At 45.9% G+C, this 26,939-nt stretch overlaps 1 protein-coding gene across 1 annotated transcript in view; it reads left to right on the forward strand.

Moving 5' to 3' along the window:
• The first annotated feature begins 12,080 nt into the window (after positions 1-12,080).
• Positions 12,081-26,939, forward strand: part of BOLL (boule RNA binding protein) — a 102,789-nt gene continuing 87,930 nt past the window's right edge. Inside the window, exons 1-2 of the mRNA XM_032803616.1 lie at positions 12,081-12,156; positions 13,211-13,325. Coding sequence (XP_032659507.1) covers positions 13,308-13,325 — 18 coding nt within the window. The 5' untranslated portion in view covers positions 12,081-12,156; positions 13,211-13,307. The remainder of the gene's footprint in view (positions 12,157-13,210; positions 13,326-26,939) is intronic.

The following is a 26,939-nucleotide window of genomic DNA, read 5'->3' on the forward strand; positions in this document are numbered from 1 at the left end:
ATGAAAATATGCTGCTAAAGAGTAAAACTATTGCCTTTAAAGGCTAGATTCCAAATTCCTTGCATATTTATAATTATGGCCTTTCTCTGTGTGCAAAGAACACAGGATAAGCCCCCAAATTGAGGAAAACCCGTGCAAAGTTGTCATAAAAGGAAAGTCATAGCATAAGTCCCTTAAAAATTGGAGAAAGTATTGTAGATTTCCACAATTTTAACATTTTTCCCACATACATTTATTCTGTTCCCATTTAATAGAACTCAATCTCTAAGTAGCATCCTGAGTTACATTTTTGTGGATGTGAATATGTGAAATCGGAAATCTTTTTCTGATTCAGACTATTTCCCCTATCTAAAAATAATATATTAACGCTAATATTTCCATGTGGGGATCTTAAGATGCTTTCAACTACCTGGTAGATAGGTCAGTATTATTATCTGCATTTTACAGATGGGAAACTGAATCAAAGCATGGGGTGTGACTTTCTCAAGGTCACACAATAAATCAATAGCAGAACTGGGACTGAAAGCCAAGAGTCCTGATTTCCAACTCTGTCTTAGGGCTTGGCTACACTTGGAAATGTGCAGCGCTGGGAGTTACAGCTGTGGTCATACAGCTGTGTAGGAACAGCGCTGCAGTGTGGCCACACTCACAGCTACCAGCGCAGCGCTGCAGTGTCCACTTGCAGACAGTTGCGCGCATTGGGAGTGTGCAATGTGGCACTATCCCACAAGACCTCGCTCGTCCCATTTTGGCGCTGTGGGTTGTGGGAAGGGGACGGAAGGGTGCGGGTCATTCCGCTTCCTGTCCCAACGCCCCGTGGTGCATCGCTCCAGCAGTTTCGTGCCATTGTGAGTCTGCAGCGCGTTTCTGTTAGAAATGGAGCCCAAGCTGCTGAGGACTTGCTGATGAATGTCGCCAGCACATCACGTTTGGCAGTTGAGCTATTCCTTATGCTCCAAAGTGACAGTGAGGAGTCCGACGACGACGATGATACAGATATAGATTCACCTGACGCGTGTGACACTAAATTGCTTGTGGCAGTAACGACGTGCTCAGCAGCGTGGAACGCCGCCTTGGGCTCGGGAAACAAGCACTGAGTGGTGGGATCACATCGTCCTGCAAGTCTGGGATGACGAGCAGTGCTGCAGAACTTTCGGATGAGAAAAAGCCACTTTCATGGGACTGTGTGCTGAGCTTGCCCCCACCCTGCGGCGCAAGGACACGAGATTGAGAGCTGCCCTGTCGGTGGAGAAGCGGGTGGCTATTTGCAGTCTGGAAGATGGCAACTCCAGACAGCTACCGATCGGTCGCGAACCAGTTTGGAGTGGGAAAGTCGACCGTTGGAATAGTGTTGATGCAAGTTTGCAGGGCCATTAATCGCATCCTGCTAAGAAGAACCGTGACTCTGGGGAACGTGCAGGACATTCTGGATGGCTTTGCACAAATGGGTTTCCCTAACTGTGGGGGGGTCGATAGATGGGACGCATATTCCTATTCTGGCCCCACCCCACCAGGCATCCGAGTACATTAATCGGAAGGGGTATTTCTCTATGGTTCTCCAGGCGCTTGTGGATCACCGTGGCGTTTCACTGACATTACACAGGCTGGCCTGGAAGGTGCATGATGCACGCATCTTTCGGAACAGTGGCCTGTTCAGGAAGCTGCAGGCCGGGACTTTTTTCCCAGACCGAAAGATCACAGTAGGGGACGTCGAAATGCCCATTGTGATCCTTGGAGACCCCGCTTACCCCTTAATGCCTTGGCTCATGAAACCATACACAGGGAAGCTTGACAGGAGCAAGACCGGTTCAACTACAGGCTGAGCCGGTGCAGAATGACTGTGGAGTGCTTTTGGCCGTTTAAAGGGACGCTGGAGGTGTCTCTATGGAAAGCTAGACTTGGGGGAAAGCAGCATCCCTGCGGTTATATCCGCGTGCTGTACCCTCCATAATCTTTGTGAAGGAAGGGTGAAACATTCAGTGACGAATGGACCTCCGAGGTTCAACGCCTGGAGGCTGAATTTGCACAGCCAGAGAGCAGGGCTACTAGAGAGGCCCAGCACAGGGCTTCAAGGATTAGGGATGCCTTGAGGGAGCAATTTGAGGCTGAAAGCCAACAGTAATGTTTGGTGCCTTGCACTGGTGTTCAGTGCAGTGGTTATAATGATTTTTCCCTGGGGTACAGTATGTTTCTCTTTCTGCAATAAATAAAAACCTGTTTTAAAAGCCAAAGAAATCCTTTATTAAAAGATACAGACAGTAAAAAAGGTTGGGGGGTAGGGTGATGAACTGTACAGTCAGATGCGTTTGAATATGTCCTGGCTGGAGTGCTCTGCAATGCCTGCTGCACTTCAGGATTACTATGCTGCATGGTGATGGGGGTTGAGTGCAGAGGGTAAGGGTCGTAGTTCTCAGGGCTGTAGGTGAACGTACAGGTGTGGGGGCAGCTGGTGGTGGTAGGAAGCAGGATACTGGAAGGGGGTTATGAGCAAACACTGGGGCAAAAGGGAGAGAGCTTTGGGATTGGGTGGGTTAGCACGGTATAGCTCTGCCTGCATGGCTACCAGTGACTGCATACAGTCTGTTTGGCGCGCCAGGAGGCTATATAAGCTGGTTTGTGGTTTTTCTTCTAGCCAATTCCTTTTTCCTGTTTCTGCCAATTCTTTTTTCCTGCTTTCTGCTTGCCTCCAATGGTGCGTTTTGTCTCTCCAGTCCTGCATGCTCTCTTACTGTCTCTGGCATACTGATTCATAACTGCTTCACCAAATCCTCTTTGGTTCTCCTTTTCCTCCTCAAGTTCTGGAGTCTTCTTCTCTGCAGTGTTGTTAGAGCCATAGTATTCAGAGGACACTTTTTAAAAAAGGAAACAGAAACAGTTATTACAGAGGCTGCATTGTTTATAATCAAGGTTGGAGAGTGTGTAGATAACTCTCTCTGTAGCATCATTCACACATACCTAACATAAACAGAGAGGCAACAGCACGACAGAGACATGTGAGAGTTACTAGGGGCCATTAATGATCAATGCTTCTGCTGCAACTCCCCTGGGAATGGCAGCTGCTTGAGGCCAGTCAGGGCTCAGAAGGGGTTTTGTTGCTTTGAGTAATAGGGAGCTCACTAATGAATCAATCAATGCTTCTGCTGCGACTCCCCTGGAATGGTAGCCTGCCTGAGTGAGTTAGGGCTCAGTGGGGTTTTTGTGCTTTGGAGGGAAAGCAGAGAGCAGCGTGGGGGAAAGACCACTGATCAATATCCCTACATTTTCCACAGGATTTATCCTTCCAGATATATCCCTGCTCCGCGTCACCTGGGAAGAGCGGGAGGGTCTTCTCCAGCAATGTGGATTCCGCCCTGGTCCCTATGCAGCTTGCCTGTGTGCAGCAATGGTCCCCCACCCCTCGCAGCACAGTGGGCGGACGCGTTAGCCTGACTGGGACAAGGACCACGGTAGCTCTCCCTATAAACTTGCGCAAGCACATTGCCCATGCTCTGCAGAAACTTTTGCAGAGATTACAGAGCTGATTACCGCGACGTGATAGACCAAATCAATGGGCTATTCCACATCTAGGCATGCATGCATGCACTCGGCAGCCATAACGCCCCCCCTCCTCTCTCAAACATTTTAAATTTTAGCTGCTTACCGGGATCACGCTCCTCTGCTTCTTCTTCACCAACAAGTTCCAGCTGCTGCGACTGGCTAGCTTCCTCCTGGCTTGAGAGAGCTCCTGGCTGCATGCCTCCTGGACTCTGGGGTATCTTCCACCACCCAGTACCCTCAGTCTCTGGTTCCTCCACACCCCATCCCCAACCTCCTCTCCCGCTCTGAACTGTCATTCGTGGTCCTCGGATTTGCAGTGGGGTCACCCCCAAGTATTCTATCCAGCTCGCTGTAAAAACGGCAGGTCGTGGGGGCAGCACCTGAGCGCTGGTTTCCCTCACGGGCTTTGCAATAGGCACTCCGCAGCTCCTTTACTTTAACCCTGCACTGCAGCGCGTCCCGTTCATGGCCCCTTTGCCGCAAGGACTTTGATATCTGACCATAGATACCATAATTTCTACGGCTGGAGTGCAGCTGTAACTGCACAGCTTCCTCACCCCAAACACTGATGAGGTCCTGCAGCTCACCATTGCTCCATGCTGGGGCTCGTTTGGGGGCATGGAGGCATGGTCAGTGATTGATTGATTGATTGCACTCCACGCCTGGCTGAGCAAACAGGAAGGAGATTTTTAAAATTCCCGGGGCATTTAAAGGGCGGGTCACCTGAGCCCAGGAGAGTGGAGTGTGAAACGAAGAGCAGAGTGGCCGAAAAGGTATGCTGCGATTCTTCCCAATACCCTGGAGGCCAATAACAGCGCTGTTGGTGTCCACACCTGATGACCAGCACTGCATCACCAGTGCTGGAATCGCTACACCCTAATCAGACTAGGTGTACAGCCAGCGCTGCAGCCAGGGAGTTGCAGTGCTGGCTGGGCTTTGTAAGTGTGTACACAGAGTGAGTTGCAGCGCTGTAACCCCTTCACCAGCGCTGCAACTCTCCAGTGTAGCCAAGCCCCTTGTCACAAAATCAAGCTCCCTCTTTTTGTACCTGGAGTACACTCACTCCCAAATCTCTCAGCTCCCTTATTTTCTTCACTATTATCTTTAACTTTGCTTACTGCCTGGCTCTTCCTCCCGTACTCCCTAGAAAAGAAAAATGCCTTGCAGGCACAAGTCCATAAACAAAGAACCATATACTTTTTTTTCTGGAAGAGTATGCACAGGGAGCTCACTCTATCCTGCTGATGGATGGAGAGGAATTAAAAACAGACACTCCTGACTTCCTCTCAGAATGAATGCCTAGGCCAGAGTTTACTTCTCATTTTGGAGGAAACATACACCAGGCAGCCTGCACAGTAACTATTACAATATTTAAATCATGTTAATGGATAATAAGCAGGGCCAGTGCAACCATTTAGGCGACCTAGGGAGTCACCTAGGGCACTAGGATTTGGGAGGTGGCATTTTATTTGGCGGTGATTGCGGTGGCTGGATCTTCGGCCGCTCCGGTTGCTGCCGGCATTTAGGCAAAGGGAGCTGGGGCAGGGGAGCGCGGGGAGGGCCACCTGCAGCAAGTAAGGTGGAGGCGGCATGCAGGGGAACTCCATGCCCCCGCTCACCCCTGCCCCCCCACCTCCCCGAGCACGCCGTGGCCGCTTCACTTCTCCTGCCTCCCAGGCTTGCGGCGCCTAAGCTGATTGGTGCCACAAGCCTGGGAGGCAGCAGAAGTGAAGCAGCCACAGTGTGCTCGGGGAGGAGCCATGGCAGGGGTGAGCTGGGGAGGGGCAGGTGCCTCAGGGCAGAGGATGAGGGGGTGGGGAGCTGCCATGGGGGGGCACCTCAGGACGGGGGCACGGGGGGGTGCAAGGTGGAAGTTTCGCCTAGGGCACGAAACACCCTTGCATCTATCCTGATAATAAGTTTTAATAGTTAGTTAATAAAGACTGAAATATTATCAACTCTACTTCATTAATATTTACTATTTATTTTAAGTTTAATTGACTTTTCAGGATTTCAGATTTTAAATGATCAAAATCAAAAACAGGTCAATCTCTGCCATTTGTTCTCAAAAGTCCTATTTTTATCATGATTTTTAGTGTTAAATGTAAGACGTCAAAAATCTAGATTTTGAAATAGCTATATCAGGTCTAGCATAAAAAAAATCCAGCAGTTAAAAATATGCCATACAGTCTTTCATATCTCAGATTTCTTTAAATGCTATGTAAGTCAGAACAGGAAGACAAGTCTTTCATATGCTTTTCATATTCCAAGCTGGAGAGTTCAAAGCCATATCAGATAAAAACATGTAGAAACAACGCGCTATTATTAGGTTAAACCTTTGTGTTTTGTGGTAGGTATTCATAAAATTAGGTCAGTGATTGTAATTCAGTAAATCTTTATAAAATAACCATTAATCCTTCTGAATTTTCATCAGCTCTGCTAATGCTACTTTTATGATGTAGTTTTATTTTCTCAGCCAATTTAAAAATTTCACCACTAACGTCTTCTCTACACTAAAGGGAAAAGTCAATCTAAGCTATGCAATTTGACTTATGTGAATAGCTTAACTCAAATCAAAGATCTACTTACCACGGGGTCCATACTACGCAACATCGACGGGAGACGCTCTCCCATCGACTTCCCTTACTCTTCTCTATCAGGTTGATACAGGAGTCGATGGGAGAGTGATTGGCAGGCAATTTAGCAGGTCTTCACTAGATCGCTACAGCATCAATCCTCCAGTTAGTGTAGACAAGCCCTTAAGAGTTAACCCTCACATGATCATGTGCTAAAGACACAGAATCCTACAAATCTCATTTGCTGAGTTTCCAAGTTCAGCATACTAACACCAACTGCAACAATTCTACTATGGCAAATGGATAGGGTGAGCAGATGTCCCTTTTTTAAAGGGACAATCCCGTATTTAATCCCTCTGGCAGGTGTCCCGACTTCTTCTTAATAATGGGCAAATTGTCCCATATTTTCTGTTCCCCACCCCCATCAGTACTTGTGGGTCCTACTGCTGGCTGGATCCCCCCTTGCAAGCCTCCCGCCCACCAGCGGTGAGTGTGGGGGGGTCCAGTGGCTGACAATGGAGTGGGTGTGCAAGGCTGGTAGAGGTGCAAAACTGCAGTGCAGGGAGCTGGCCACTCCCCATGCTGGTCCATCAGCACAGCCCTGTCCCGTTTCTGGATGGCACTGGCTGCATGCTGCGGTGGCTGGTGAGTGTGAGCAGGTACCAGGTGGCAGCCAGTTATGTGTCGCCTCTGCTGCCCACCCATTGGCCATTTAAGTGCTCCCCCTCGCACTGTCTTCTCCTTAATTTGCCCCTTCAATCCCCCAGCCTCACTGCTCCTCCATATTCCCTTCCAGCGAGGTGTGTCCTGCTCCCAGCGCTGTGCAGAGAACCAGCCCCTGGTCAGAGCACTCAGCTCACCAACTGTCTGGCTGGTAGGCTCCTTACTTCTTCCACTGCCTCTGGCTGGGCCGGCGCCCTGGGAAAGCCCAAGACTCTCCAGCCCGGGGCACTGGCTAGGAGAAGCCAAGCCCTGCATGTGCCAAAGTCCCACACAGTACTGACATGGGAAGCCTCTCTGCCCCTCTGCTAAGCTCTGGAGTGGCAGGAGGGAAGCGATTTCCAGCCTGTTTGCACCCCAACCCTGCAGGTGCCTCAGTAACCCTCTAAACAGGGACTTAGCTTAGCATCCTCTTCGCCCACCCCCCTCCCACTCTGGGTCCTGCCCCCAGGGAACACGGGGCTGCTCCATCCCCTAGGCACCCTCCCTTGCTGAGCCACCTCTCTGGCAGGGTTAGCTGAGGCCCCTGCAGTCAGATTCCCTGAGCCCTGGTGCACAATAGATCCATAGGGCTTAACCCCTTCTTGCCCGCGCTGTAGCCAGGGGACAGGAGGCGGCTGGGTTACCGTTGGTGACCAGCAGCAGCCTGGAGGTGTTAGCTGCTTTTTGACACTGTGAAGGCAGGAAGGGACAAGCTGCTTCCAGCCACAGGGGAGCACAAGGAGGGGGTAGGAGTGAGGAAGAGATGATCTCTGCAAAGACACAAGCCAGGTCATCCCTTCCCCCCAGCCCCACTCCAGCTGGATGCAGCTCCCATCCCTTCCCTCCTGCACAGAGCAGAAAGGCTGCTGCTGGCCGTATTCTGGTATGAACCCTGGCATAATTCTGGGGAGGATGTGACTTTGCATGCCCCCCCACATGTTGCCTCAGGAGGACATGGTATCAGGTACTAGGAGAGGTGGGTCTGTCTCAGCCCAGAGAGTGGAGAGCGCTGGGCAGGGAGGGTCAGGTGGGTCAGTCAACCCCCCTGTGTGAGAGTGGTGTACAGGAGTGTGTGTGTGTCACCTCTCCCCATGTGAAACCTAAAGCCTTAAAGATAAGAAGGTAAATGAAGAGTCCAACTACACAGTATTTCTTTTTAACAGGGGCTCAGTCAACTTGATGTTAATTTTAACATTTGTATTGCATAGTTCTGATGGATTGCTGTTGAATTGGCTTGAATACGAGGAATTTTACTAGGTGTCCCTTATTCAGCATAGGGAAATATGGTCATCCTACAACTGGCTAATGAAGAAGCACTGTAGTTATCTCAGTAAAAGTAGTGCCCCACCTCCTCAGAGCTGAAAGAAATGTGGAAATGCTACATAATCAATTAATCAAAAAGCAATTTAGAGAGAAATGTGCAGGTGCTTGTTTATATGCCACACATCCTTTTATTTTTAAGTCACTAGCTAGAATCTGGTTGATGATGACCAAATAATCATTGACAAGTTATTTGGTGGCTTGTGTCAAATGAGTACATTTCAGCTCACCTCCCTGTGTAGGTATCTACATCACAAAAAATATCAAGATAATCGACACTAAATGGAACCATTGTTTATGAGTCTCAGCAAGCAGTAACTGAATGGGCAAGTAACTCAAGCTGGGCTGGTCCAGTTCCACATATAGGCTATGCCAGCAACTACCATTAGCTAATGGAGTTAAAAGGTTCAATCCCAAACAACAAATCATGATGGGGGTTATTTATGTGTGTATATATTTATACACACACACAAACACTGACTGACAGAAGTTTACTTTGTGTGAATGTGGATGACTGAAATATTTCAAGGTTATTTATTTATTTTTTTAATTTTAAGATAGTGGCCTGTAGTGAAGATCCATGCGAAGATTTGGAGAAACTGGAAGAACAATGGTGACTGTGGATTGAGAGTAGAAGTGAGGACATAATAGTCCGAAAGGGCTCCCTAGAATTACTTTTTATAAATGCAAACTGTTTGCTTTATATTAAAGATTTGTATTTCAGTCAGAGGTACTACCAATCAGGGATTATATAGAAAGGTCAATTTCCTTACAGTAACCAGGGGCGGCTCTAGGGATTTTGCTGCCCCAAGCACAGCAGGCAGGCTGCCTCTGGTGGTTTGCCTGCAGACGGTCTGCTGGTCCCGCGGCTTTGCCTGCAGGAGGCCCACCGAACCCATGGGACCAGCGGACTCTTCGCAGGCAAGCTGTCGGAGGCAGCCTGCCAGCCACCCTTGCAATGCCGGCAGAGCACCCCCTGCGGCTTACTGCCCCAAGCATCCGCTTGGCATGCTGGGGCCTGGAGCCTCCTCTGACAGTAACTTAAATTCTTCTAGATGCCTTTGTCCATATAGGTCCCATTATGGGTGCAGCATGTGTCTAATCCACGAGTCTGGAATCTGTTAGCTAGCAGTGTCTGTTGAAAGTGTGCGTGTGCTGTGTGTGAAATGTGGTGATTCGATTCATTGTGGAAAAACTTTCACACAGAATTGTTCTTGCTTATCTGGCATGTAGGATGGCTCCTGTGAACTCTATAAACTGCGAAGGCATGAAAACAGATTTGGCCCAATTGAGAGAGAGAGAGAGAGAGACAATTGCCAAAGGGAGGAGAGAAAATCCTTGAAAATTGGTCCAGGATTCTCAACTGTTGTGTTAAAATGTCCTTAAAACTGCCATGGGTCTCAAGCCTTACAGCTCATTCTCCATTCCAGCAGCTTTGAACCATACTAAGAGATCAGCTAATTTTGATGGGACTGTACCTTGTAAATCCTTTGACTAAGTGATCTCAGATTTGCACCACTGTCTTATCCAAGTCTCTCTCCTGGCAAAGCATTTTCAGGTCAGGCTGGTTCTGTGTGTGCAACCAGAATGTAAGCGTAATAGCTTTTGAAATATTGTATTGTACAGCTGGTTCTTGGTGGTGTTTATTAGGTGAGATCAGGGGATGACCACTGATGTCAGTTTCATGTGAATCCTGAATATATATTTTTTCTCAGCTCTGAGCAAAAAGGATGAACTCTATCTCCCAACCTAAAGGCCCCAAATTTGCATCACTAACTCTACCCAGCTTTTAATGTGTGTCATAAACAGATAGCTAAGGGTTAATGTTTCTTTTACCTGTAAAGGGTTAACAAAGGGAACCAAACACCTGACAAGAGGACCAATTAGGAAACTGGATTTTTCAAAGCTTAAGGGAGGGAATTTGGGGGTGTTTCTTGGTCTTGGGTCTTTGTCTGTTCTGCGCTCTCTCAGCTATGAGAGGGTCTATTTCCAGTCCTTCTAATCTTCTGTTTCCCAGCTGTTAAGCTACAAGGTAGCAAAAGTATAGTCTTTTAAATTGTTTTGCTGTATTTGCATCTGTGTATCTGGCTGGTGGAGTCTTTATGTGTATTGGCATTAAGTATTTAAATTGTATTTGTTTTGGGTAAGGCTGTTTTATCCCTTTTCTATTGTTATTCATTTTCTATAAGTTGAAAGCCTGTATCATACCATCTAGATTACAGAGAACTGTTATTCTATTCTTTCTTTCTTTCTTCTTTATTAAAAGTTTTGCTTTTTAAGACCTGTTGATTTTTTTCTAGTTGTCCACCAGAAAATTGTGGAGAAAAGAAAGACAGGGGAAGGAAAGCTGCTTTCTGTGTTTAACTCTCCTATGTGTCCCGGGCAGGAAGAAGCTAAGGGGGAAGAGAGATAGAATCTTTTCTGTTTCTTGTCTTTGGATTTGTCTCTTTGTGGAAGAGAGGAGACATGCTTCGTGTATTTGTGATGTAAAGAGGTTGCATCAGTAACTCTCAGGTCAGCGCCAGAGAGGAAATTCTGGGTGGGAGAGATGGGGGGAAAGGTTTATTTCCCTTTGTGGTAAGACTCAGAGCCTCTGAGTCTTGGGGTTCCCCAAGGAAGGTTTTGGGGAGACCAGAGTGAGCCAAGACACTGGAAATTCTTGGCTGGTGGCAGTGAGATCAAATCTAAGCTGGTAATTAAGCTTAGAGGGGTTCATGCTAGCTTCTCAGGTTATGAATGCTAAGGTTCAAATCTAGAGTAGGAAAGCTATGATATGGGATCCAAAATCCGGTTTCCTGATTGGTCCTCTTGTCAGGTGTTTGGTTCCCTTTGTTAACCCTTTACAGGTAAAAGAAACATTAACCCTTAGCTATCTGTTTATGACAATGTGCCTTAGCAATTTTCAAGGCAATGTGTCTGTGTATGTTAAAGCACTTTGAAAAATCAGCTCTAAAACAGAAAGCTTTTCCAGCTTAACTATAGACGCCCTTCCATGCCTTTCTAATGACAAAGTGCCTGAGCCTTGTCTACACTGCAATGTCCATTAGCTGCCATCAGTAGCAAATTATGGGTCAGCTTTTGAGAATGAGGGATTTTACTTCAGTCTTTCCCTCTGGGAAGTGATATGTGTTACCGTTTCTCTCTCAGCTTGTGCAGGGCTGGCTTTAGGCCTATTCCACCAATTCCCCTGAATCAGGCCCCGCGCCTAAGAGGGCCCCGCACCCAGTGAGAATCCCTTCCCTGGCTAGAGGCGCTTTTTTCATTTTTACCCACTTGGCGGCACTCCGGGTCTTCAGCGGCACTTCGGCAATGGGTCCTTCACTCGCTCCAGGTCTTCAGCGGCACTGAAGGACTCGCCGCCAAAGTGCCACCGAAGAGTTGGAGCACCGCCCGGTGAGTACAAGCCCCACGTGTTTTTCTACATTTTTTTTTAAGTCATCCCTGCTGGGGGCCCACCAAAACTGTTCGAATTGGGCCCCGCACTTCCTAAAGCCGGCCCTGAGCTTGTGTGTTAAGTCTTTCTCCCTCTATGAATGGAAAATGCAATTGGCAGAATTTTTGTGTGTTACATGTCCTCAGATAAGGAGGATGGAAGAGGACTTTGATGTATGTCTGACAATTTCTCCCCTTCTTGGGATTGTGTGGGGACTTCTGCTAGGCGTTTCATTGAGGAATCTAGTTTATTCACAGAGTCTTTCCTGAGCTCCAATTTGCAATACTTACACCACCTGTCCCTGGTACTATTCTTGTATGTTTGTGTGCCAGCCAGCCTGTGATCAGTGTTTTGCAAGTGTGTGTAATGAGGGTTTGTTGGTGAAATGATACTCACTGAAGGGGAGGGGGAGAAGGAATGTGTGCGAGTGTCAGAAACTCAGAAGCAGATAGGGAATGGAGGAGCAGCCAGCAGCCAACAGCTTTGTGCTGCTTTCTCCTGCTGCTCCAGGCCTGGAAGTCAGAAACCAACCCCTACCCAGCTGCTGCTACTGGTGGCGCACCAGGGTCTAGTAACTCACCCCTGGAGGTGAGTAAGCAGCCCTCTCACTCCCACTGCTTTAGGGTGTCTAAGGAGCTGTAAAGGGGTTTTTGTGTGGTGCTTAGGAGTTGTGCGTGCGTGTCCCAGAGCAGCAGGCTGAACTCTCAGGGTGAGTGACAGCACCAGCAGGTGCAAGGGATGGTGGCAGAGGGGGGAGTTCCACTTTCCAGGCATGGCCCCTAAACACTGATCTCTTATAACTCAATGAAAGAGCTCTTTTACTGAGGTGGGAAGTGAAAACTGCCCAAGGTGCAGGGAAAAGATGATTACAGTGAACTGCAGGGGGAGACTGGAAGTGATAAAGATTTGTGCTGAAGGGAGTAGCAGGGAGAATGGGGAGGGGGTTAGCAGGTAGGATGTGTTTTGCAGAAGATGGAAGGAGCAGTAACTGAATGGGCTTCAGGGGAGATAGAAGATGACTGAATGGGCTGACGCAGGTGGCAGATGGGATATGGGGAGATAACTGAGTGGAACTCAGTGAGGGTTTGTAGGTGATATCTCTTGAGGTTGCAGGGTCCTGATAAGGGATGGGAGTTTAATAGTTCTTGGGAGGTTAGATACGTGGGACGCATGGGGAGAAATGTTAGGGGGCACAGAGGGGATGAAGTAGTATCTGTGTGAGGCCCACAGGGTGGAGAATGAAGGAGGACAGCTCTGTGGGATCCATAGGAGGAACTGTGGGAGGGTAGCTGTGCTGGAGCCCTGGGGAAATGCTGCCTTATGCTGTTCCCCCTGTGAGTCCCACACAACAATGAGGCAAAGTAGCTGTGTGGGGCCGCTGAAAGGGAAGGGAGTGAGGTAGTTCTGTGGGGAGCATGGGGAATGGAGAGCAGATAGTTGTGTGGTAGAAACAATTGCCCGCCCGCTTCTCTTTTTCCCTGCTGCCGCGGCCAATGCCTAACATCAATCCCTGCCCCGACTGTACCTCAGTGCTGCCCCCTACCCGTGCGTTAGGCAGGGAGAAGACCCCCTCCGCCCCACACTGAGTTTTCCGGGCCCGCCCGCCCCGATGTTACTCCTTCGGCTCTGTGTGGGTTTACAGCCAGGCGCGCGTCGGGCTCGGAGCTGCCGCTGCGTGCGGAGGAAGCTGCGTGCGGGAAACGTGCTGCAGGGACTTTGAGGCTGGTGTGAGGCGAGAGATGGAGCCCGACAACGCGGTGAGTAGCGAGGGCCTTGCCACCCACGCGATAAGAGGAGCCACAGGCGACGCCGCCCCAGCTCCACTGGGAGGTTCGGAGTGGGGTGGCTCCCGGGGGGAATGTGCCTCAGGACCTGCGACGGGTGCTGTGAGTGACTTCCCTGTGGGTGAGATGTACGGCAGCGAGTGTTGGCTGTGCGGAGGCGCCGGGCTCTGGAGCGAAAGGGCTCAGACACTCGGGTGAAAGGGTGTGTCCTCCCCCCCCCCCATTAAGTAGCCGGAGGCGGGGAGCGAGGCAACTGCTCCATAGGCCGGGCATGGCTTTCCCGCCAAAACCAGCAGAGAGGGCCAGCCCCGCCCACCGCTCGAGCGAGCCGTTCGCCCCTTCCGGACGCGAGCTCATTCCACCTCCCACCGCTCGAGTGAGCCGTTCGCCCTTCCCCAGCACGTGCTTCTCTCGCCTCGCTCCCGTTTTAGCACGAGGTGTTCATCCCCCCCACCGCTCCGTGTCCCGCTCCCCTCCCGCAGAGTGGAGACCTACTTGACAGTGGGGGCGGGGCTGTTCTGTGGCAGAGGACGGGGGGAGCTGGCTGAGGAGATTCAGGAGGCTTCCGGGTCCTGCTGAGGCCTGACACACTTTACTGGTTGTGGGGCGCTCCAGTGTTCTATTTCTTTTCCTCAGTAAAGGGGCAGGAGGGAAATTGGGGCGCAGGTAACACCACCTCCCTCTGGCTGTCTCCCTCTTGGTCATCTCTTCCAGCAAGGTTTAGCTGCATGACTCGGTGAAAAGCAAGCTGGGACCACACCCTAGTATGTAGCTACACATCAGTGAAAGCTTCTGGGGGGTTGGGGGGGGGGGAGGCAGCAGAAGTGTATGTACTCTATACAGTGCCAAAAGCAATGTGATGATGGGCTTGTACCAGGGATCTGCATAGTGTGGCTGACTTTAATCTAGCTATCATGAATAACAGCACTAGTCTAGCTGTAGCAGCTTGAGTTTCAACACAAGCAAGCAACCAGTGGTGTAGTGGTAAACAAGAAAGTAGGTAAACTAACCTGCACTAAACTGTCTATTCCCAGAATGGGAGTTGACTACATTACTGCAAGTAACCAGAACACAAGCCTGCAGGGAAGCTTGGGTACATAGTCTGGCTGCTAACCTGTGGCACCCTGTCTGACTGTTATTTTTAGTGGCCCATGCCTGCTAGATTAAAGCCAGCAGGGAAAGCCTATCTCTGCTACAACTCTACCTTTACTGTTAGTGTATGTATACCCTGCACTTGTCAAATGTTGGTCACTTCTCCTTTCTCTGTTGGGTAGCTTAAACTCTTGTAGATCACCTCGCTCCTTCCCACTGTTCCTCTGTAAAATGGGTTTAATGATACATATCTTAGTAAAGCATTTGGAAAAGCAGCTAAGATGCTCAGTAAATCCTGTGCAGTAACTGCAGTTATATTATTGAGACTTATGGTTTGGGGGGGATTGTATTTTCTTGTACAAGGAAAGGAAAATGCATTTATCCCCATTTGTAAAAATAGCAAGTCTTCTCTCAGTTTAACTACCCTGCTGACTTCTCTTGTGAAACAACCACAATATTTTAGCTCTAAACTTAAAATACATTTGATTTACATTTCAAACATTTGTAATTGTGCACATTTTTGGAGACATGATATATAATCTGCTGTAGAGGTATAGTTTGAAATAACAGGAAAAGATTAGATGTGTAACTCTTGGGTTTTTATGTCTAAAGCATATGAGACAGGAAAGATTAATTAGAAGAGTGGATTAATCATTTTGCCATGATAAACTTCTAATCCATAGCAACCACCTCCTCCAACAATTCTTTTAAAAGTTTTGTTCGGCATAGTGTTTTAAAATTCAGATGGTGAAAGGCACTTCTTTCTGTGCATTATAAATAAAAAAAAAACAACCTCTCAGTCTATATACTGGTAGGAGGACACTTACTGGTAATGGCTATGATCCTAATTTTAGGGTACACAAGATGTTTTTAGCCTACTTTGTTACTAGTTAAACATTAAACAGATAGGAAGTTAAAGAAAATATTTCACTAAAATGCAATTCTTAATTTAAAAAAAAAATTTGGTGCTATATTGGAATTATTCAGAAGGAAAAAATGAGGATTAAATGTATCCGTCAATTTGATTTCTTTAAAAAGAACTGAATTTTTCACTTTTTCTGTACAAATTTTAAAGTAACATTTCTGTGTATATAGCAGTATTTTTAAACTCTTTGGATAAGAGGCTACATCTCCTATTTGTCTTAAATGACTGCTTCTCTTAAACTGCTATAATTTACTCTCTCAAGCCAACCAAAAAGCCCACTTATGCAATCATGTGGGACATCAGACAGAAAGAAGATGACCTGCTTCACAGCTGACCTCTGCAGTTTGTGATCTCTACAGTCCCACCAGCAGGAAGAAGAGAGATTATTCTGGGACTGGAATTACCCTTGCACTTCTGCTGGAAGAGGGAAAGTGACAGGGTAGAGGGAAGACAAACCTGGTTCTTAATATTAAAACAAACTGATTTGGCAAAAGAAGTTTGGGATAGTTAGCGGTGGATAGGTGGGTTTACACTCTTCTCAGTCACCACGAAGTCATATGTTTCCTACAGTATAATGGTCTGAAAACTACTAGTGTGTGATAGAAAAAATTCAGACTTTAGTTGAGGAGTTGTTTTTGGAACTGAAAGGTTCCTGTTAGTTAGGGAAGAGGCCATCCCAGATGCTAGGATGGCACTTTGTGATATTGGGCTTCTTTAATATCATACCTCAGCACTTAGGTATGAGCAGGGAAGTCTGCAATCTTCTCTGCATAGCCATAAATGTTCCAATGCTACTTCCATTGGAATACAAGTACGCCTTCAGAATTTAAGAGTCTGACCACACTCAGACTACTCTGGCAGATTCCCAAATCATGGAGAGGCAATAGCCCAGGACTTGGAACTCATGCAGTAAATATTGGAAACTTCAAATCCAAGTCTACCAAGTCCTGAAATTAACTGTTTTGAATATTTGAAGATGAATGCAATTCATGGATGCAATCTTATACTGTATAGGGTTTGGTTCCTGGCTACCTAAAAGACTGTCTCTTTCCCTTAGTGCCATCATGACAGTTGATATCATGTGACGTACTCTTGTTAACACCCTAGATTTAAGTGTATAGAAGGTGTAGGCAGACTATTTTCAGTGCAGGCACTTGGTATTGTATTTGCTTTCCAACTGGTCCAACAGAGCCAAAATCTGTTGAGCTTCAGAAAGCAGTGCTCAGTCTATATTATCGTCTTTTGCCAGAAGCTATTAACTCTGAATTATTGTGCAAGCCCAGTTCATGGGGCGGCTTTGTGTTGGTATGAATTGGTGCACTGATTAGTGTTTTAATATCATTCATGAGCCTACGGACCAATGTGACAGGTATATTTTGTACATTTAAAAATAAATTATTATTAGCGGATGATTCTAGTCAACAGATTACTCCCCAGAAAGTGTATTATAAAACTATTAAAATTTTGAACGTTAAGATATTTTATATTTCACACTATAAGATAAGTTTGGTTTCAAGTTTCAAACAAAGAACATAATGTCTTCAATTCAATTGATCTTGAGGAATTTTTATTAATATGAAGAATCATTTTCACTAGTAGATTGCTTAGTCGCATGGCATAGTTTGTGATATACCAGTTCTCAGCCATATAGAGATTTATAAACTTTGGAACCAGTGTGTTGGACTGTACCTGTGACAGTTTTGAACATAGCATACAGTTCACATAGCACTGATCTCATATGCTCATATGGACTTACCCCACAGTGAATAGACTGCCACATTTTATGCCTGTTAACTACTATGAATATTCTTCAAAGATAGACCCAAATGGACAGTACTGCAGTAGTTCAGCCCAGTAACGACAAGCATGGATTAGTGTTGTAAGGTTTGCCTCATCCAGGAAAGAATACAGTCAAATAGCTGGTCACAAATGGAAACAAAAATTCTATGAATCTGTGATGGGATGCTCTGCACACTGCTGGACAGCACCATCTCCTGGCGATTAGCTCTGTGAGGCTGATGCCTGTCCCTTTGATAGCACTCCGGTCTCTCTCTCACTTCAGGTGTTGCTGCTTCCTCTTCATGACTTAGCTCTCCAGCCAAGTCACTCAGCGGGTACCCCCTTGGGGGAAGCAGGTTGTCTTTCAAAGTCTCTTTCCATAAGTAGTGTCAGGCAGTCCTCACATTTGCTGCCCTACATCATTCTGTCCTTGCCTCTAGCAGTTTTTAGAACCATTGCCCTTAATAACACCCTCTACTCTGGGTTCCAGTCCAGGACCCTGTAGGGAACAGTTAAGGGCTGCAGCTGCACCCCCTTACTGCTCCCCTTCCTTCCATGTTGTTTCTCTCCTACCTCAGGGTAGAGGACTACAGGCTTCCTCCCTGATGCTTCCCTTCACTATAGCCAGCCTCCTAGCTTTATAGAAGCCCCTCCCATTCCCTCACATTTGAACTTCCTTCTAATTAGCTTTCTCCAGCTTAAATCTCCCCCATTTGCAGTCAAATTGGCTGATTGGCCACTTTGGTCTAATTGGGCTCTTGCAGAGCCAGTATGGGGAGTACACCCCGTCACAGAGCCACTGCTGCTTCCTGGTAATCCAGGCACAAAGTGTTCCAGAAGTATGCAAACATTGTAAACCAATTTAGCAGGAGAGGACCCTTGGCAATACATAGACCACTTATATACCTCCTCAGTTCCTCAAATTGCTTTTTCCCCCACTGTAAAGTCACTCTTTCTCCATGTTGGATCTGTCAACTTGTTCTCATCAAGGTCTCGGTGAGATATTTGGAAACTCAATTTCAACAGAACCAGAGCTAGAACTGGTTCTGTTGTACCGTCACTGGTGTACTGATAGCATTGCAGCCCCAAATGTCTTACAGTTTCCTTGAGATGTCTAATTTATATAATAAAATTCTCTATATGTCATTCTGAAGGCTAAAATGTTTGTAGAGTCAGCATGAAGTTATGGAAGCAGCTATGAGCATGGTTGAGAGTTCTTTTTGTTCGGAATATCAGCAGCTTGAATCATCACTGGGTTTTGTGGTCTGTTACCCTTCAGTTCTTAAGTTCTCAGTCATTTTAACTTTATGAATTACATCTGTGCAGTTTACTGCTAGAGTAAAGCATATACCTGTTCTGTACCACGCTGAGTGTCCTAGACCATTCTAATATCAGAGGTAACTCAATCAACCAACTACCCCTTATTCTGTAGCTAATTTACGAACAGCAGTTTCATGATCATATGGGGAGACTGTACAGGTAATCAATTATTTTTTGTCAAGGTCCAAATTTCTTAGTCGAGGTGTAGTCAATGTTCAGACTCCAAAGAATATAATAAAAAATATAATAATATTAATTAAATAAAAGGATTTCAGGGTCTGTTCAAAAGGGTCTGGCTGTCTGGATTTGGCTTGTGGTCTGCCTACTGACTATTCCGGTACAGATGGTAAACTGCTTGTCCCAACTGTCACACCTTTGTGCTCAAACGTCGAACAAATCATCACAACTCTCCCAGAACATCCCCCTCATGCAAATTGGCACAACCACCCACACAACAACACAAGCAGCAATCACAGTAACCCCAAACACATATGGCTACTCACTGCAGCATAACCCCTTAATTCACCACCTTGAAAAATCAACACAGATCTCCCAGATGAACACAGCCCACATTCAGTCAATTCAAATCTCCCAGCACAAAACAATCCATGCACAAATGAACACAACTTTCCCAGCACAACACACATTTGCCCCCCTTTACTTATACTTATCATAAATGTCAGCGGCAAAGACACAAGTCCATTGCTGCTATGTATTAGACAATTGTGGAAGTCTCTGCGGTTTGGATGACAAGTTATCCAGCACTACTTTATGCAGCCTCTTAAAGGAAAGGTTGGATCAGTTAAAGAACAATTTTTATCCTTTGCCTGACTACAAAGGCATGGCATCTGCACCTTGTGGTTATCTGTATCAAAGGTAATCCTGGTCCACCAGATCTTTATGCATTGTCAGAAGAGCAACAACTAAAGGTAGAAACAGATGTCTTTCTACCATACTCAGGTCAAAAAACAGATTGATAGGGTCACAGGAAGTCAAAGGAATCCAGATGAATCCAGAGCTGCATTGACATGAACTCCTCCATAACTGTCCAGAACCAAGAAAGTTTGAAGGAAGTATAGTGGTAATTGGTGAGTTCAGTAAAGTAATGGCTTCTTGACCAAGAGCCTAATTACTGTTTGTTTCAGTGGTCAGCATTTGGTGTTCCAGGGGAAAACAGTAACTATTTCAGTCAGTAGTAGACCCAGGACCTCCCTGCTGGCCTTCAACAGCCATGAGATGTTCTCTCAGCTTCATCGGGACCTCAGTATATGACCTCAGATGAAATTCTGCCATTGAAGATAGCAGTTATCTGCTCCTCGTTTTACATTGCTCCTGTAAACAGGACAAACTGTTGTTTGTTTAAGGATAGCTGCACCCCAATCAGTCCTTATTTTACTTAAAGGACTTGGATTCTTTGAGTCCTCCCTTCGCCATTTCTTTTGATTGCTACTCCCACTTACTCTGTCTTGTCTTCATTGGACTGTAAACTTCTCGGGGAAGGTGGCGTCTTTTACTCTGATTGTACCACACTTAGCACAATGGGTGTTCAGTCCTTATTGGTGCCTTTATGTACTACCATTATACAAATAATAAACAATAAACTCTGAAAGAACTTCATATATTGTCAGAGCAAGATTTGAATGTAGGCCATTGCAGCTACAATTTCTATAATCAGATAATATAGAAGTACAGGTTATAGACTCTTGTGTCTTCATGATAGACTTGATACTGCTTATGTTCCACTTCACAGTAAATATTGCAGGTCAAAGCTTCGGGGTACAGTACTGATGTCCAAATGGTTAAAATAATTATAATTTATATTTTTGAAACAAGAATTAATCCTTCAGCTTTATAAAGAAAAATGTAGGGGTAGTCAAAGAGTTGATTTATTGTCTTCAATGTCTGTGATAATTGTGAGACTCCATTACAACCTACTAATTTTTTCCCTTTCCCCAACCCAGATCAGTCATAAAACTGTCCATTATTTAGTCTTCCCTTTTCTCCAAAATATATGTTTTTCAACAGACTCAGGAAGGACTGTATTGTGGTTCTGTTGTTCAGAGCACAATATGCTATGCTAATGCTTCCTGTGCGTCTAGGTAGCATGCTCTGTGAAAACCTAATATTGATAAATGTTGCAAATAAGATATTTCTCCTAGGAAATAAATTGATGTTTGGTTCAAAGTGATACAGGATTAATAGTGAATCTTAGTTTGCATCCACGTAAACTACCCTGTCTGGTGTCTTTATTCTGGATGTCACATTGTAGACTAACTGAACTCATAAAAAGAAACTAGAGAGATGAGCTGCCTACATTTGCTAGCGTTTGTTGATTTTATTTCTAATGTGGTGAATAGATGTTTTTGACAAATGTGGTAAATATAATTAAGACTCTGATACTGTCTTTTACCTTGAAATATAGAGATGAGTGATTTAAATAAAGAACAAACCCCCATAAACATATCAAAATTTGAATTAATAGCTTTCGTTGTTCAATCTTCAGATACTTGCTCACACTGAAGTTAATTAGCTCACATACAGTTAAATGGCAGTTCTTTTTAGGCATGGCATGCATTGAGAATAATCAAGGCTGTAGAATAGTTTTAGCATCATTCATTAGGTCAGTGGTTCTCAAACCTGGGCTGTCGCTTGTTCAGGGAAAGCCCCTGGCGGGCCGGGCTGGTTTGTTTGCTTGCTGTGTCCGCAGGTTTGACCGATCGCAGCTCCCACCGGCCATGGTTCGCCGCTCCAGGCCAATGGGGGCTGCAGGAACGGCGGCCAGCACGTCCCTTGGCCCACGCTGCTTCCTGCAGTCCCTATTGGCCTGAAGCGGCGAACTGCAGCCAGTGGGAGCTATGATCGGCCGAACCTGCAGACGCGGCAGGTAAACAAACTGGCCCGGCCCGTCAGAGGCTTTCCCTGAACAAGTGGTGGCCCAAGTTTGAGAACCACTGCATTAGGACACCTAGCGGACACTAAATTGACTCACTGTATGTTCAGTTTCTGAGAAGCTAAAAATAAAATTGATATTCTTTTCCTTCTTGTTATTTGCTGCCACTGTCTCACTTGAAGATTATCTTTGATAGACACACAAGAAGGTAAAAGGGTTTGGGACATATCCAGAAATGCTTAAAAGCAGAGATCGTAAAAGTATTAAATTTCACAAAAGAACAAGATACTATCTAGTGAATAAATGAGAGATACACAATCAAAAGATGAAGCAGACAGTCTAAATAAAGAGTAATCTAAATGGTGACAGTGTCTAGGAGAAGTTTGATTTCTGCCATGCTGCTCCTTCCCCCTGCCCCACCCCGCACTACCCGTCCCGTATCAGGAAGCTTCCATGTGTTGAGATTGTGAAGTTTGTGCAGCCATTTGCTAATTTTTAAATATTCATACATTCCTACTAGCTTAAGAAAAGTCAGGTTAAAGAAAAGTGTAACAATTTTATTACTTCTAGATAAAAAAAAGTCACAGTGCAATATAAATAAAAGTGTGAGAACATCCTTTTCCTGAGATGCCCCTTCAGTTGCAAGAGTGGGGCAGGGACTGAAGCCCCAGCTTTCCAAGGCCCTCTCAGTTGTGAAGAGACCTAGGTATTGAATGAGGCAGATACATTCCTGAGAGGATTTAGACTGCCTGTTTCAGGGACAACTAGTGAATTTTCCCTTATGTTCTCTAGGCATTTTGGGTCAGGTTTTTTAAGGTATTTGGGCACCTAATTCTCCTGAAAATCAGTCACAGTTAGGCATCTAAACACCATTACAAATCTGGGCTTCCTTCCCTTGAGGTCACTCTGGGCTTCTATATGGTCTCCAAGCCCTAGTCTTTTCACCTCCTAGGTCTGCAGAGCATGAACCAACTGCTTTCCTCAGTTGGAGTTGCTCATGCAGCAACACTGCATCTGCCTTTAAAAACCTGAGTAGGCAGGTGCTACCGCCTCCTTTCCACTTCTTGAGTTTTTGTATACACAGCAAAATATGTTTAGTTCAAACTAAAATACCTTTATTTTAATTTAGATTAAAACTAACAGCCAGAAAGAACAGACTTCTTCAGTGACAGGCTTAGTGTCTGGGTGATTCAAGCTGAACAAGGATAAAAGCAAATTGGAGAACAAGATGTCTGTTGTGTTTTGTAGAAGGACAGAAGGACAGAAATTTAAAGGTGCAACTCACAGAGAAAATAGGCCTTGGCAATGGACAATGAATATCCTAACCCTTCTATGGGCTGCACCCTATCTTGTCCCAGTAGGCAGCATCTCTTCTTCCATCTCAGAGTTACAGCAGCCAGGCTGCACAGCAAAAAGCGGAGCAAGCTGTGAAATTTAAGTCCAAAGTGCATCAGATGTCTTGAATTTAATGAAGACATCTATTAGGACATTCAAAATAGAGGGCCAGGTTGTAGAAAGAGAAATGAGTCTCCTCCTCTGAGGAGTAAATGTCTCCTTTTGCTTTTGATATTCTGAAAGGACAAGTCCTGTTTCAAGGTCATTATTCAGGATCCAGAATTCCAGCTACAGTGGAGAATCTTAGGGACCTAATATCCTCCAGGAAAGGGGAGATCCATACCTAATCCCCAGAGCCAGGGGAAAGACAAATTATGATATGTCCTTTATTAACCAAATAGGCCAACTTCAGAGTTGGAAGAGGAAAAATCAGTGGACTCAGTACCATAGATCCCATTCTCTTGAGCTCTCACCAGGCCCCAAATATTTTGTTGGCATACCCTAATATCAAAAATACAAATGAACATGATAGGGATGCTCCTGATAGGACATCTCCTTAATCAGACAGCTAGATGTCAGAGACAAGCTTCTCAGCACTTTCTTTCATGGGAAAGCTCTTTCTAGCAGTAAAACCCCAGTGAATTCAACAGTCTTCCTAGATAGAAAGAATACTTGGCCTTCCTCAGGATATACCACTTTAAGTGACACTTCTGGTCCTCACTCTCCGGCTACAGATTGAAAGAATCCAGATCATATTGTCTGAGAAGAGGCTCCGGTAAGAATCGCTTCTTTTGCTTCCAGGGCAGAGGAGCTGGAGCCCTGGATGCCACCACTTCCTCATTTAAGGAGTTTTGGGAATATGCTGATCCACACAACCCTTAACTTAATAGGAGGAAGACTGCTTTGTTTCTTCCATTTATGAGTCATAAACTGTCACTCCAATGGCTTTTAGGCCCCGTAGCTGTACAGCAGAAAGTGGTTTCAAATATCCCAACAATTTTATTCAGTCTGTTTACACCAAACCAGAATTAAGTTCAAAGTAGAAAATACATTCCTTAGGGGAAAGAGTTTTTGAATTATGTCTGTTAGGAATCTACTCAGATAAATAATTCTACTTGTTGGATGTACTGAAACTTATCTCCATAACCTGATTTTATGTTTACATCTGTAGTTCCAGTGCTTTGTAGCCAAAACAGTTTTTATGTCAAACGTTGCAGTTTGGTTTGGATGATGCATCTCAAACTTTTACCAGAGTGAAGAGAATGAGAAGGGAGTGTCTTTTCATTTAGCCATACCTGAATGACTGGCTAGACTGGGCCAAGCTGAAATGTTGACCACGGTAGCCATCTCCATAGTTGTTTGTTTCTGGAGCAACAGAGCAGATTTTCAACAGAAAGAAATGTATGCTAATTCTTATGCAGAACCTCTATATTCAGAAAACCCAATTCAGCTCTAAACCAGACATACTCAGGATAGACAGTGCAGAGTACAATTACAGATCCTTCTCTGTTGTTTTCAGATATCTCTCCCTCTCAGTGGAAGTGGAACTCTTAAGGAACTCCAAAAATTGCTAATGCTGCCATGACTGTCATATTTTAAGCTGTTGGTTGAAAGCTGAAAACTAATTAAAGGAATGTCTGTGGGCTTCCACAATGGAATCACTTTAGATGCTAGTTTGTAGGGATGGGAGAGCATATCATATCAATGGAATGGCTCAAGGTCATCGATTAGTGACAGAAAAGTAATCAACCAACTGCCTCAAGAACAGTCACAGTTGTCTGTTCTACAGTTTCAGCACAAAAATCCTCTGAAATACACAGTTGAAGTGTGATCACTAGCATATATACGAGCTGACCAAGAGCAAGGATGTGGCAAAAATAAATCAGCTGTTAATGATAAGGGCAGAAAAAACCTTAACCATTCTGTGATTCATGTTATCAAAACATGCAATGTGAATGAGTAATTAAACTGATCCCAAACATGTCTAGGGGTATGTCTACACTATGAAATAAGGTCGATTTTATAGATGTAGATTTTTATAAATTGATTTTATACAGTCGATTGCGTATGTCCTCACTAAGCGCATTAAGTCAGCTGAGTGCATCCTCACTATTGAGGCTAGCATCGACTTATGGAGCAGTGCAATGTGGGTAGCTATCCCACAGTTCTGGCAGTCTCCGCCACCCACTGGAATTCTGGGTTAAGCTCCCAGTGCCTGATGGGGCAAAAACACTGTCGTGGTGGTTTTGAGTACACGTCATCAGTTGTCCCTCCCTCTGTGAAAGCAACGGCAGACAATTGTTTCGTGCCTTTTTTCCTGGATTATCCGGGCAGATGCCATACCACAGCAAGCATGGAGCCCGATCAGCTCACCGTCACCACTGCTGTTGTGGGTAAGTCTACTGTGGGGGCTGCTGTGATCCAGGTAGCCAATGCAATCATTGCCATTCTGTTATCAAAGGTAGTGACTGTGGGAAATGTGTGGGCCTTTTCAGATTTTAGGTGCATCATATTCCTGTCCTTTGTCGCTGGTGAAGAGGTCTTGCAATCGTACATTCCAGTCCGGTCGGCGCTGTAACACCCCATAGCACTTCTGTGGTTGACACATATAACAGCTCCAGGGCTCTTGCTCGTTTGCCTTGGCCAAGGTACCTTGCCCTACCCAGACCTCCAAGCATTCAACACAGAAGCACCTGCAGCAGCTAGCATTGGTACACAGCAGCATCTCCTTGCCTTCGCAACAGACGGTGCAGTAGGACTGCTAACTGTCATCATCCACCGCTTCCACTGCAACTCTTCTCTGCTCCCTAGCAACGAGCTCGGGGGATCCCTACTGGTCTTCCTGGGTGCTGCTGGCAGCGGACGGTGCAGTAGGATTGGTAACGGTCCTCAGACATTTAGGTTGGCCAGCAGTTCTGGGAACGCTTCCCTGCCCGGCTCCTAGCAACCTCCAGGGCATGGTGTATGGCTCCATCACTTCCCCTGCAACTCTGCCATCTCGCTCCTCAGCGACGAGCTCGGGGGGATACGTTCATGAAGCCTGGACAGTAGTAAGGAGTAGTTCAACTATAGGCTGAACAAGTGCAGAATGGTGGTAGAATGTGCTTTTGGATGTTTAAAAGCTCGCTTGCGCTTTTGGTCAGACCTCCGTGCAACAAATATTCCCATTGTTATTGCTGCTTGCTGTGTGCTCCATAATATCTGTGAGAGTAAGGGGGAGACATTTATGGCAGAGTGAGAGGTTGAGGCAAATTGCCTGGTGTCCGATTTTGAGCAGCCAGACACCAGGGCAATTAGAAGAGCACAGCACGGCGCGCTGCACATCAAAGAGGCTTTGAAAACCAATTTCATGATTGGCCAGGTTTCAGTGTGACAGTTGTGTGTGTTTGTCCTTGATGCAAACCCGCCCGCTTTGTTGATTTTAATTCTCTGTAAGCCAATCACCCTCCCCCCTTCAAAATAAAGTAACTTATTTTGAAACCATGCATACTTTATTTATTAAAAAAATGAGAAAATGAACAAGTTAGCCTAGGTGGGGTGGGGGAGGAGGGAAGGACAAGGCTCCATTGCTTATTGTAGCCACACTAAAAATCAAACTGAATGACAGCCTTCTGTTACTTAGGCCATCCTCTGGAGTGGGGTGGCTGGGTGCCTGGAGCCTCCCCCTTGAGCATCTGGGTGAGGAGGCTATGGAACATAGGGAGGAGGGTAGGCAGTTATACAATGGATGCAGGAGGGGTCTGTGCTCTTGTTGGCATTCCTGCAGCTCCAACAGACGCTTCATCATGTCCATTTGCTCCCCCCAGCAGATGCTTCATCATGTCCATTTGCTCCCACATTAGTCTCAGCATCACGTCCTGCCTCTGCTCTTCACTCTCACTTAATTCTTTCCTGGCCTCTGCCACTGAATGCCTCCATGCATTAAGCTGTGCCCTATCAGTGTGGGAGGACTGGATGAGCTTGGAAATCATGTCAGTGCAATTTTTCGCCTTCTAATTTGCGATAACCTCAGGGACGGAGATGATAGGGGGAGTGTAGAAAAATTCTGCGCTCTATGATTCTGAGGGGACTGCATGGTCACCTGTGCTGCTGAGTTCGCCACGCTGACCAAACAGGAAATGAAATTCAAAAATTCCTGGGGCTTTTCCTGTGTACCTAGCTAGTGCATCAGAGTTGAAAGTGCTGTCCAGAGCAGTCACAGTGGAGCACTCTGGGATAGCTGCCGGAGGCCAATACCGTCAATTTG

This window comes from Chelonoidis abingdonii, chromosome 10, assembly GCF_003597395.2.
Source record: "Chelonoidis abingdonii isolate Lonesome George chromosome 10, CheloAbing_2.0, whole genome shotgun sequence".
In the NCBI taxonomy this organism is placed as follows: Eukaryota; Metazoa; Chordata; order Testudines; family Testudinidae; genus Chelonoidis; species Chelonoidis abingdonii.